The 13,000-nt window shown below is 44.3% G+C and overlaps 1 protein-coding gene across 1 annotated transcript; it reads left to right on the plus strand.

The window, feature by feature from the left end:
- The first annotated feature begins 8,024 nt into the window (after positions 1-8,024).
- On the plus strand, positions 8,025-12,744 carry ZNF281 (zinc finger protein 281). The gene has a single exon (XM_082664698.1). The coding sequence runs from the start codon at positions 8,040-8,042 to the stop codon at positions 10,650-10,652; it is 2,613 nt and encodes an 870-aa protein (XP_082520824.1). The 5' UTR covers positions 8,025-8,039; the 3' UTR covers positions 10,653-12,744.
- Positions 12,745-13,000: the final 256 nt, after the last annotated feature.

The following is a 13,000-nucleotide window of genomic DNA, read 5'->3' on the forward strand; positions in this document are numbered from 1 at the left end:
GCAGAGATGACATTTCCCAGAACCCTGTCCAAAGCCATCACCTCCATTTACATGCTAACATATTTACCTAGTTGATGGTTTCAGTTTCCATCTGTACTCTGATGACCCCCGAATCCATATCTCTATCCCAGGTATCCTTCCTAAAGGCTCAAACTTCTGTGTCCAATCACTCACCAGACCACACTCGCATTCAACATATATAAGATAATAAATTTGGGCTTCCCTGGTGGCACAGAGGTTAAGAATCTGCCTGCCAATGCTAGAGGATACGGGTTTGAGCCCTGGTCCGGGAAGATCCCACATGCCACGGAGCAACTAAGCCCGTGCGCCGTAACTACTGAGCCTGCGCTCTAGAGCCCGTGCGCCACAACTACTGAAGCCCACGCGTCACAACTACTGAAGGCCGCATGCCTAGAGCCCGTGCTCCGCAACACGAGAAGCCACCGCAATGAGAAGCCCGCGCACCGCAACGAGGAGTAGCCCCCGCTCGCCGCAACTAGAGAAAGCCCGCTATCTTAGGAAATGGTGAGCCCCCGCCCCATCCCCAGAGCCAGAAATCCAAGAATCATCTGTAACTCAGCTCGCCCCTGTACCCTCCATGTGCAGTCAGCATCCATGTCCGTTTGATGGTACCTCCTAAGCATCTCTGAGTCCTCATAACCATTTCCTTTGTCTTGGTTCTCTTTCCCTGGTTTCTCTTACCTCCTAACTGGTTGCCCTGCCTGTACCCTGTGCTGCTTCAACCCATCTCCCTTATTGCTGCTAGTGTTACTTGAAAACAAAACAAAACAGAAAACTCATGACATCACTTTCCTGATTCACAATCTTTAAGGATCCCCCTTTCCTAGAGAAGAGAGAAGAGTGGCTGAATTCCTTGGCATGACTTACAGCTGGTCATGTCCACTGTCTGGTTTTCATCAGTTTCCCCTCTCACTTGAAAACCGCTTGGTCTAGCAACTGTGAACTGAGGCAGGTCCCCTGGAGAGCTCTATGCTCTCGCCAAGCTGGGCTTTTCCTTCTCTCACCCAGACTCTCTTCCAGCCATCTCCCTGATCACCCTTCCTACTCCTTCAAAAACCAGATCTTGAGAGATATGGGAACATATGTATATGTATAACTGATTCACTGTGTTATAGAGCAGAAACTAACACACCATTGTAAAGCAATTATACTCCAATAAAGATGTCAAAAAAAAAAAAAAGAACCAGATCTTGAGAACAGTATCAAATCAAATGCATAACACAAAAGAGGCCATTCCTTAATAGATGCTAGCTCCCCTTCCACACACGATCCACCCTCTTTCCCTGGCAAAACAAAGTATTTGTTCTACTGTTTAAACTGCTTACGTTTCTTTTAGTCCATTAACCACAATGAATATACATTTACTGTAAAAATATAAACCCATTTTAACATAACTTCACTTTAAATAAACACACTTACATGTTGTTGGTTCAAATTTACTGTCATCTTTATATTAAAATAATAGGAATCTTAAAAAAACAAACCCTCACAGTCTTAACCTCAAATCAATATTTTATTTGTTCATCTTATATTTAGATCCTTATCCAGGTGCAGATTCTGTTTGCTATATTTATGGCAATATGCTCTGTAGAATTTTACATTTCACCTCTTCTGTTGACCAAGTCATGCCTGTTTTTCTAGTTAGTTTCTGTCCCCCCTGTTTCTGACTTGCGTCTTCTCCGTCCATCCTTCCCCTTAGGAAACCAGTGACAAAGGTTTGGTGTGAATCTTTCCACCCTTTTCTCCTGTTGAATCAGTTATATTTGGGGAGGAGGAAAGGAAGGTTTTGCCGTCCTTTTGGCAAAAATGAGACTATATAATGCACGGGTCTGTTCCTCTTCCTTTTCTCATTTAACAATGCATGGGACTCTCTCCAGGCTAATAAACATAGCTCTAGCTCACTCCTTCGGCTGCCTAATATCCTAGGGGCTAAAGATACCACAATTTATTCAGCTATTCCTAGCTTGAAGGGCCTGCAGTTGTTTCCAGGTCTTTGCCACCTTACCCAGTGCTGTCAGGAGCAACCCGGAGCACACATGCCAATGTCCACTGATGCTTTGTTTCTATGGGATTTTGCCCCCCAAACGGGAATTGTTTATAGCAGGTAGGTTGGAGCGTGATTTATAAATAAATAAAAGCACACAGCTTAGGGCCATACATTCAAAGAAGTTCAGTAGATGCTGATAATGATAAGGATGTTTGACTATGCGGTTACCTAGCAGCCTTTTGATGGGAAAAGATATGTTTCCCGGCAACTAGCAAGTATACATCATTGAATGAGAATTTGGTAGGAAAGTACAAAAGACAGAGCCTGGCACATAGCAACTGAGAATCTCTGTTGTGAAGCCAATTTCCTGCCGCACTCGCCAGGCCCTCTTAGACTGGCAGAGGAGCAGGGTTATTACTGGATACCGAGTCCCTGACCTTGAGCTAATCAAACTGCAAAATGCTTTCGACAAACCTCAGCTTTCAAAGATCTTACCAATTGCATTATCTTGCTGCTGGTGACTTAAGTTATGAAAGGGTCTATTGAAGGCAGTGTGTGTGTGAAAAAGCATCGTGTGAGGAGTGAGAACATATGTCCTTGGCTTCGCCAACCTGTCAGCATCGTGGCACTTTGAGCAAACCTCCAAATGCCCATATCTAAAATAAAGCTAATAATACGCCCGTCGCCTACTTGGCAGTATTGTAGTGAGGAACGAACGGAATTATGTAAATGAAAGTGCTTTGAGGGGGCTATACATATATTAGCATTGTTAATCTTATTCAGATTCTTGAGTAGGTAATGTACTGTGTATGGTGGCATCTTTCCTGTTCTTTGTATCGCCAGGAAAGAACATATTAGCACTTAAAAGAAGATTATTTTGTTGCAGTCATGACGTGTCCCATGAAAACTCAAGGCCAATCAATATAAAAATAACAGATTAGATGTTGGCCCTTGAATCCTTCCGCAGATACTGTTCCATGGACTTCTGTAACAATGAAAGTATTTACAAAGCTGCCTCAGTTTTGAACGTTTCATAGATAAATGAGAATAAAGAAATAGAGGAGATTCCCGCCCCCTTCCCTTAAGTTTCTGTTTTTAACTCCTGTACAGTGTTAAATGCAACACCCTGGTGTTCTTTCCCTAGTCCTGGCTCTTGCCCATGAAACACACACATGTTACAGGAATCCAGCCACCCTTGGGAGATTCCTGCCCAATAAGTGTTAATTTTACCGGGACTAAAATATTGAGAAATTGGTACCTCTATAGATAGATACTCCAAATATATGATGGACGGGTATGTCTATGGATGGAATCGCAGAAACTTCCTAACAGACGTGGGGGTCATTCATTGCAGAGATGTGGCATACTTCAATATTCACTCTTCGGTAGGACAGAATGTTGGTATAAGGAGTTCCAGAAACCTCAGTGCCGGTTGAAGTTTGGCGGTTGGTTCCTTCCAGCTGTTCTTAAAGGTATTCTCTGCAGGGATTAAGAAGTGGCTCATAGTTATGGCTTAAGATTTTTATGTTTCGCTGTTTCTGATTTCATTTTTCTCGTTGGGAAATACAGGAAATGGGATGTGTATCCGGTAGTGAAGGGTTTATGAAGTTCTGCAGAGTTAGGTCTAAACTATCACAACTGTCAACAGCTGGTAGCATCAGTGGGGAAAATGGCATCATGTGTGAAGCATGCAATTAAATTAATTAATTATTCCTAATGTTTGACCTTTCAACTGGTTGTGGTGGTATCAGGTGGATAGCCCCGGAGAAAGAAAGGCAGACGTTCCTTGGAGTGACTTGGAGTTTCAGACCCTTTCGGGGTCTTGGGAAGTCATCCTTTGGGGGTTTGCTCAATCATGCTCTTCAGTGCTTCTGTTGAAGAAAAAGGAGAAAGAGAAGAAACTTTTGAGACTGAAGCTGCCGTTACTTAAAATCCCTTTTCAGTCTACATCCCTTTTTTAACGGGAGATTTTTGTTGTTGATCATTTTACATTACTTTAAGGATTAAGTGTATTAAAATTTAAAATGTGTAACAAGAACACAGAAGTGCAGTAAATACAAATATTCTCCTCACTTTACCAAGACATGGGGAAAAATGTGAATTTTTTTTTTTTTTTTTTTTTACTGTTTTCTCTTGGAGAAAATTGAGTTTCCAGGATAGATAAATTATAGGAGTGATTATACACATTATAGAATGGCTCTTTGATTTTTTCAAAGCATCATATAGATTCATGCAAACAGCTGAATTTTTAACGTACAGAAATCACAGTGCATGTTGTTCAATACTCAGGAAACCGTATTTATCAAGAACTCATCTATTACTGTAAACAATATTGAGTTTAGGAAAAGTGTACTGATTTCTGCAACTTACTTGTGAAATGCACCAAAAAGGAAGATGGGTTGATGGGTGATAGAGGAATGGACAGATTGATAAATAGGCAATTAAGCAAATATAATAAAGTGTTAATGTTAAATTCTAAAAAAAAACCTCATCTATTGCACAAAGCAAAATAGTCCTATCTCACAAATAGAATTAAAGTTTGAATGACTTAATTTTATATGTATATAACACAATACGAAATAAGAATTGGCAATTACTAAGGGAAGGACGACTGTCAATTATCTTCTAGTCTTTTTCATAAATCAGAGAAAGAAGTATATATTTTTTTCTTGAATGATCTAGAATATGGGCAAACAGCCTAGAAAATGAGTATTATCTAAGCCGCTTGAATTCACTCTGCACTCTGTAGATCTTGACAAAGGCAACCTGAAAGATGGGATTGCATGTCGATACCGAGCTTTGGAAAATCATATATACACAATGAAAAACTCTGTCATTAAATTTTTAAGTTTATGACCCACATGGAAATTTTTGATTGTGCAAAACTATGTCTTTCTTACTAATACAAATACATGTACTACAATAGTTTTAGTTTCTGAAATTATATATAGGAGTATTGAAAACTAAAAAGATTAATTGCAAAAAACGTACCATACTATTGTAAAATGTTGATAATAGGGGAATCTGGGTGCAGATATATGCAAACCCTCAGTACTATCTTCTCAACTTTTCTGTAAATCTAAAGTTGTTCTTAAAATATAAAGTCTGGGGCTTCCCTGGTGGCGCAGTGGTTGAGAGTCCGCCTGCCGATCGATGCAGGGGACACGGGTTTGTGTCCCGGTCCGGGAAGATCCCACATGCCGTGGAGCGGCTGGGCCCTGAGCCATGGCCGCTGAGCCTGACGCCTCCGGAGCCTGTGCTCTGCAACAGGAAAAATAAAGTCTGTTAAAAAAGAAACTAACAAGAACAAAACTCATTTCTGTTTTATTCAGTTTCCTTGTTCTAGGATGTTTTCCATAATCTGTAATGTGTAAGGATTCAGAGGTAAAACAAATATTTAAATTTTCCTGTAATATTTTCCTTTTGAAAATGCCATACTACTTAACTATTTGAATCATATCCAGATTTTAGTCCAGACCCCTACTTAATATTTGGTTTATTAGTACCTAACAAGACTAGTACAATATAGATTTTTCTTTCCTCTGTAAGACAAAAACACATGGGAAATTTCTTGTTCCCTATTATCTCTACTAAGTTTAAATCGTTACAGTTTTATTTATTTTAAAAATTTAAGATTTTAGATTTAAGAGAGAGATTTAATTTATATACTGCAATTAAGTATTTTTCTAATGCTAAGAACTAGTAAATAGCAGATATTTGGAATTTTATTATACATAGCAAACAATAACAATGCGTGCAGTCTCACAACAGCTGATGATGTGAAAGTTTCTTAACTTGAACTGGCATTTTAAATATTATTTAAAAACGATTCACACTTATTACCCTTTAAGGTTTATCCTTTTAGCTCTTTTATACTCTAATATTAAAGATTTTTTTCTACCCTGTTGAAGACTGTAACAAATTTTTCCTACTTGCTGTAGTCTAAAGAAGTGAATAGCACAAGGACTATAAGTGATGTGCTGGTATGTTATCTTATAAATGCTCAAGGTACAGCTTCTGACATTGAAGAATAGATAAATAAATTGACCTTGATGAAGTGTGTCTTCTTTTGTCTGTTCCCAGGAAAGTTGATTTCAGGTATTCCTGCTGCTGAAATGATTAGCGTTAACAGCTTTTTCCCTCCATTTTCTTTTACAGGGTCTCTTCATCTTCCTGATATATGGGGTGTACAACACAGAGGTAAGTCTGCTTGGAGTATCTCAAGGCTGACAGAGTGAATGAGAGAAATGACAGGTTTCTTATCTTGATAACTGAGGAACAAAGTTGGCTTTTCATATGAGTGTCCTGCTGCCCTTCATGCTTGGACTAGCTTATATGCATCCCAGCTTACCATTAAACACTGCCACCCTGAGCAAAGGGACAGCCTCATTTCTCATAGGCGTTGACTAATATTTTACAACTGCCTTAAGTTTTTCAGTTTTCAGTCTTTTAACACTGAAATATACTTGACGGTATTAGAGTTTCACAGTTTAAGTGGCAGAATACTTCTATGTAGTTGCATGGAGTTAGAAAAATACTAATATTTCTTGTCTCAAAATACTCATTACATAGTCATTACAAGTTTTTGAGCAGGCTCAGAGGGGCCTGTAAGGATTAGTTGATAATCTTTATGATTCCAGTTGCAAAATTTCTCAGAGAAGTCATTTATTACTTAACTATGATAAGTTATTTGGCTAGAAATATTGTGAGACAATTGACTTGTAATTTCATCATGAAAACGTACCATGGAAAGAAATTATTGTCATGGTGCTGGTTCTTTTATGAAAAATAATCCTGTGCTTTACACACACTCTTGGTTAGGAGAGTTGCTGGTTTAGATTTTCGCTTAACATGAAAGTGGGTGCCTTGTGTGTACATTAGGCACGGAATAAATATTTGTTTGATTTTTGTTGCTCTTTGATTTCAAGATTTTACTTTGTAAGTTTCCTTAAGAGAACAATTAGTGATTTTGCCTGCGTTTCTCAGTATTCTGTACTGGGGAGGGCAGAGTGGATCTGAGTAGCACTCTTAGAAGGGCCTGGCAGTCGATTTTTCATAAATAACATAGAGGGCCAGGCAGCAATACAACAGGGCCAGCGGACTCTTAGACAGACTGAGAAGGCCTGTGGGCATTTAAAGAACATCTGATGATGATAAAGTATGCGTGTGGGCGTGTTTTACAGGGCTGCCGCCCTGGATTACACGCGGCTTCCTCTTTCAGTAGCCTTCAGGTAGGTTGGCAGTAAGACAACCTTTTTTTTGCAACGGTACCTCTGCTGCGGTTTCAAAGCAGGCCCCTCCCACAAATGCAGAGGAAAAGCGCCCATTATTAAAGTGTGTGCCAGACAAGGAGGGGTACCGGAAGCAACCTGTCCCAGTAGATGCTGAGCACTGGAGATTCAGGGCACACAGGCAGAACCCACAGCGCCCCAAGCCTCCCCCCTCCGGGGCTGGGTTCGGCTGCAACACCCGGCCTACAAGCCGCAAAGCCGAGGGGGCCGGGCCGGCCGGGCCCGTCCCCCCGCCCACTCCGCAGCCCCGCAGCATCCCCCTCCCTCCGGCCTTTCTCCGCCGCCGCCGCGCAGCAGCCCGCCCCGGGTCCCGCCCCCCGACGCCCGGCGTGCGGCCCACCAATCGCGTCCGGCCGCCCGGGGCCTCCCCTCCCGGGGGCTCCCTCCGCCCAACCACCCGAGTGATTGACAGGCGGCCGGGCGGAAGCCGCGGCGCAGGCGCGCTGGCCGGCGCAGCGGCCCTCGGGCCGGGTCGCCGAGCTCCCGGCAGGCCCCGCGCCGCGGCTGCGCAGTGCCGCGCAGGCTTTTAATTCCATTGTGGAGAGGACGGCGTTATTTTTATTAACCGGAGGCGGCGGCGGCGGCGGCGGCGGCGGCGGCGGGACCCGTAAGTGCGGGGCGCGGGCGGCGTCGGGCGGGCGGGCACGGGCCGGGGGCGCGGGCCGGGGGCGGGTGGGGGCGCCGCGGCCGGCGGCCGGCCCACTCCTCCTTCCTCTCCTCAGCCAGGCCTGCTCCGGGGCATGAAAGTCGGCAGCGCGTTCCTGAGCGGCGGCGGCGGCGGCGCGGGCAGCGGCGGGCGGGCGGAGATGGAGCCCAGCTTCCCGCCGGGCATGGTGATGTTCAACCACCGGCTGCCCCCGGTCGCCAGCTTCGCGCGGCCGGCGGGCGCGGCCGCCCCTCCCCCGCAGTGCGTGCTGGCCGCCGCCCCGGCCGCGGCCCCGGCCGCCGAGCCCCCCCCGGCGCCCGCCCCGGACGTGACTTTCAAGAAGGAGCCGGCGGCGCCCGGCGCGGCCTTCCCGGCGCAGAGGACCTCCTGGGGCTTCCTGCAGTCGCTGGTCAGCATCAAGCAGGAGAAGCCGGCAGACTCCGAGGAGCCGCCGGGCGCCCCCCATCCTCACTACGGGGGGCTGTTCGCGGGGGCAGACGAGCGGGCGCCGGGGCTGGGCGCTGGGGACGCGGGAGGCCCGGGCGTCATCCAGGACCTGAGCGTCCTGCACCCGCCGCCGCCGCCCGCCCCCCACCCCCGCGACGTGCTGCTCGGCCGGACTGACGACCCCCGCGGCCCCGAGGAGCCCAAGCCGGACGCGAGCGTCAAGAAGGCCAAGAGGCCAAAGCCAGAATCTCAGGGAATCAAAGCCAAGAGGAAGCCGGGCGCATCTTCCAAGCCGTCGCTGGCGGGAGACGGAGAAGGCGCCGTCCTGTCCCCAAGCCAGAAACCTCACATCTGCGACCACTGCAGCGCCGCTTTCCGCAGCTCCTACCACCTGCGGAGGCACGTCCTCATCCACACCGGAGAGCGGCCCTTCCAGTGCAGCCAGTGCAGCATGGGCTTCATCCAGAAGTACCTGCTGCAGAGGCACGAGAAGATCCACAGCCGGGAGAAGCCCTTCGGGTGCGATCAGTGCAGCATGAAGTTCATCCAGAAGTACCATATGGAGAGACACAAGCGGACGCACAGTGGAGAAAAGCCATACAAATGTGACACTTGCCAGCAGTATTTCTCAAGGACTGATAGACTGTTGAAGCACAGGCGCACGTGCGGCGAAGCCCTGGCGAAGGGGGCGCCCAGTGCAGAGCCTGGGTCATCCAGCAACCATAGCACCGTGGGTAACCTGGCTGTGTTGTCTCAGGGAAGTACAAGTTCTTCAAGGAGAAAAGCGAAGTCGAGAAGCATAGCTGTTGAAAACAAGGAGCCCAAGACTGGGAAAGCAAATGAATCCCATATGTCAAACAGCATAAACATGCAGAGTTACTCAGTAGAAATGCCTGCTGTGTCTTCCAGTGGGGGCATCATCGGCACTGGCATAGAGGAACTCCAGAAGAGGGTGCCAAAATTGATCTTTAAGAAAGGAAGCCGGAAGAGCATGGATAAAAACTACCTGAACTTTGTGTCACCGTTACCAGACATAGTTGGACAGAAGTCCTTGTCTGGGAAACCGAGTGGCTCCCTTGGCATCGTGTCAAACAGTAGCGTGGAGACCATTAGTCTTCTCCAAAGTACAAGTGGCAAACAAGGTCAAATAAGCAGTAATTATGACGATGCCATGCAGTTCTCAAAGAAAAGAAGATACCTACCCACCGCCAGCAGCAACAGTGCCTTTTCCGTGAACGTGGGACACATGGTCTCCCAGCAGTCCGTCATTCAGTCGGCGGGCGTCGGTGTTTTGGACAGTGAGGCCCCGTTGTCCCTTATTGACTCCTCGGCCCTGAACGCGGAAATTAAGTCTTGTCACGACAAGTCGGGAATTCCTGACGAGGTTTTACAAAGTATTTTGGATCAGTACTCCAACAAGTCAGAGAGCCAGAAGGAAGATCCTTTCAACATAACAGAACCACGAGTGGATCTGCACGCCTCAGGAGAACACTCAGAACTGGTTCAAGAAGAAAATTTGAGCCCGGGCACCCAGACTGCTTCAAGTGACAAGGCGAGCATGTTGCAAGAATACTCCAAATACCTCCAACAGGCTTTCGAGAAATCCACGAATGCAGGTTTTACTCTGGGACACGGTTTCCAATTTGTCAGTCTGTCTTCACCTCTCCACAACCACACTTTATTTCCAGAAAAACAGATATACACTACATCTCCTTTGGAGTGTGGTTTCGGCCAGTCTGTTACCTCAGTGTTGCCATCTTCATTGCCAAAGCCTCCTTTTGGGATGTTGTTTGGGTCTCAGCCGGGTCTTTATTTGTCTGCTTTGGATGCCACACATCAGCAGTTGACACCTTCCCAGGAGCTGGATGACCTGATAGATTCTCAGAAGAATCTAGAGACTTCATCAGCCTTCCAGTCCTCATCTCAGAAACTGACTAGCCAGAAGGAACAACAGAAAAACTTAGAGTCCTCAACGAGCTTTCAGATCCCATCTCAGGAGTTAGCCGGCCAGATGGATCCTCAGAAGGACGTAGAGCCCAGAACAACGTACCAGATTGAGAACTTCGCACAGGCGTTCGGTTCTCAGTTCAAGTCGGGCAGCAGGGTGCCAATGACCTTTATCACGAACTCTAATGGGGAAGTGGACCATAGAGCGAGGACTTCAGTGTCCGATTTCTCAGGGTATACAAGCATGATGTCTGATGTGAGTGAGCCATGTAGTACCAGAGGAAAGACCCCCACCAGCCAGAGTTACAGGTAAGGTCCCAAGCGTGACCAGGCTGGAGGTCTTCTAATGTAATTTTGTTTTATTTTGAGAACACTGCCATTGGAATGTTTCTACACGATCCTATTAAGAATAATGTAATGCCCTTTCAATGCAACTTTTCATATTTAGTTTATTTTGTTAGTGTGATTTTAGCTCTGTTTGTATTATGATTTTTAATCAAAATCAATAGATTAAAATAGTTTGACATTCGAAGTGACAATGTTTAGCAATCAAATTTACATGTATAGATCGTCAGGGAATAGCCCAAAAGTTTTAAATGCAAAAAAAAACAAACAAAAAAAACCCACAAAAAAACCATACAAAAAAAACAAAAGAAAACAAAAAAAACACACAAAAACAAAAAAACAAAAAAAAAAACTTTGTTGCTAGGATTAAGGTTATTCTAATTGCTTTACTCTCAGGAAAGTGTAATAACGCATGGGAATTCTGTACGTTATCACTGTAATGGAATATCCAATTTACAGATAGTATGATAATACATTTCATTACTTAAGTAAGGGATCGAAAACATTTCAAATTGCTCTATCTGGGCTGATACGATACACGTGTCATCATTTAAGTAAGGGATCGAAAACATTTCAAATTGCTGTCTCCATCTGGGCTGATCCAAAATTCTGAGATGTTGGCTACCTATATTTTGTTGCAGCTTTTAAATGTACTCTGAACTTCCAAACCACATTCATTCCAGCCTGGTAGAACAAATATTCTTGAATCTTTGATCAAAGCCTGGAATGATAGCTTTAATAATAGGAAGAGAAAAAAAAAAAAGGCACCCTCTCCTTATCCCAACTGTAACAAGGCTGTGTGACTCCCATCAAGAGTTGATGGGAACAGTGTTGAAGCCCAAGTGGTTGGTTGGTTGCAGTATTAGAACCCAAGTTGGAATTACATAATTCTTTGAAATTTGGGGTGTGTGTTATTTATTATACATGGCCTAAAAACACTGTTCTCCGTCTCTGTTACTACATGTCACCCACACTTCCGGGGGTATTTTGTGTTATTTTTGTTCTTAACCTGTCCTCTCAGAGCTCTGGGCCTTCCTTGTTCCCTCTCCTCTCTATCTGGACAGTTTCAATTTTAGAATGATTCACATTCCAATAGGTAATTTGTTATGCATTTCCTATGCCTTCCGGCATCCAAACAGTAGAATAAACATCCACCCTCCCCCTTTTTAAAAACAGAACCCACACAGATGTCCATGTATAATAAAGCCCCACACGCTCAGAGCTGTGGATATTAATAAGGTGGTAATTCCAACTGGTGACAAAGCCGATGGGAGGGGGAAGAGTGGCTTATTTAGAAATGACATCAGAACCTCTTTGTGAAATTGCAGCCTGTGTAATGTACATTTTAAAAGGGTGCGTTAGTCAGTATTGTACAGGGGTCTTGTAAAGTCATCCAAACTTGCTATGAACGCTAATTTGCCATTTGAAGCCACTGGTAGACAGTGGCTCTGCTCTAAACCACTTTTTAGCAATTGTATTTTTTTCCTGATTATATTTTTAATGTACTTTGATGTTTATGCTGATGAGTTTTTTATGTACTTTTGGTGATGTTTCAGTCTTATGTACTCTTCTGACGTCAGAAAAGTACCACTGGTTGTTTGCAGTCTTATTGTGTAATCAGCCTACCACAGGCTTCCATGTATAATAAAGTAATTAATATTGTGCAAGTGTAAAACACTTCTGTTATGAAAGCAGTGTTTGGAAAATGAGAAATTATTTAAAATGGTTACAACATACTAGTTAATTTCCTTTCCCCACTTTCCTCCCTTAAGTCTGCTTTACCAGCTAAAGGGTCACTTATTGTCATTGCAAGGACCTTAGAAAATGTGTTTAATCCTCTTAAATACACTCAGTACTAAAAAGTATGTATTTCTTATTTTGCTAAGTGCGGTAAGTTCTGTTGGGTACAGAGTACAAGCTGTAATCGAAGGATGGAGAGGACCTTTACCACTGTATCTCTTGAGCTGTATGATTTTTCTCCAGTGTTTTGTTTTATACAGGTTTTGAATTTCTTTAACTTTTATTGTGTGTACTGAATACTGCATATGTACTATTCTGATTGTTTGCTCTAGTTTACTACCAATAAAAGACCTGTTAATCACAAAATTGAAGAAAGGAGATATCACTTAATATCCAGTCACATTTTTCACATTTTTCTGTTAACTACATTTCATAAAATATTCATGTCAGTGGTATAACCTGCAGTTTAGGGACTGGAATGTGTGTGTGTGTGCGCGCACGCGTGCGTGTGTGTTTTAAGTGTTTCGTGTTTCTAGGTTTATTATATTTGAAAATTGGTTGAATATTTTCTTCAGT

The sequence above is a fragment of the Grampus griseus genome (genome assembly GCF_964374135.1).
Source record: "Grampus griseus genome assembly, chromosome: 1".
NCBI lineage: Eukaryota > Metazoa > Chordata > Mammalia > Artiodactyla > Delphinidae > Grampus > Grampus griseus.

Bases quoted from the DNA above. Each gene is read 5' to 3' on its own strand.
- ZNF281 (XM_082664698.1), top strand. From the start codon at position 8,040: ATGAAAGTCGGCAGCGCGTTCCTGAGCGGCGGCGGCGGCGGCGCGGGC.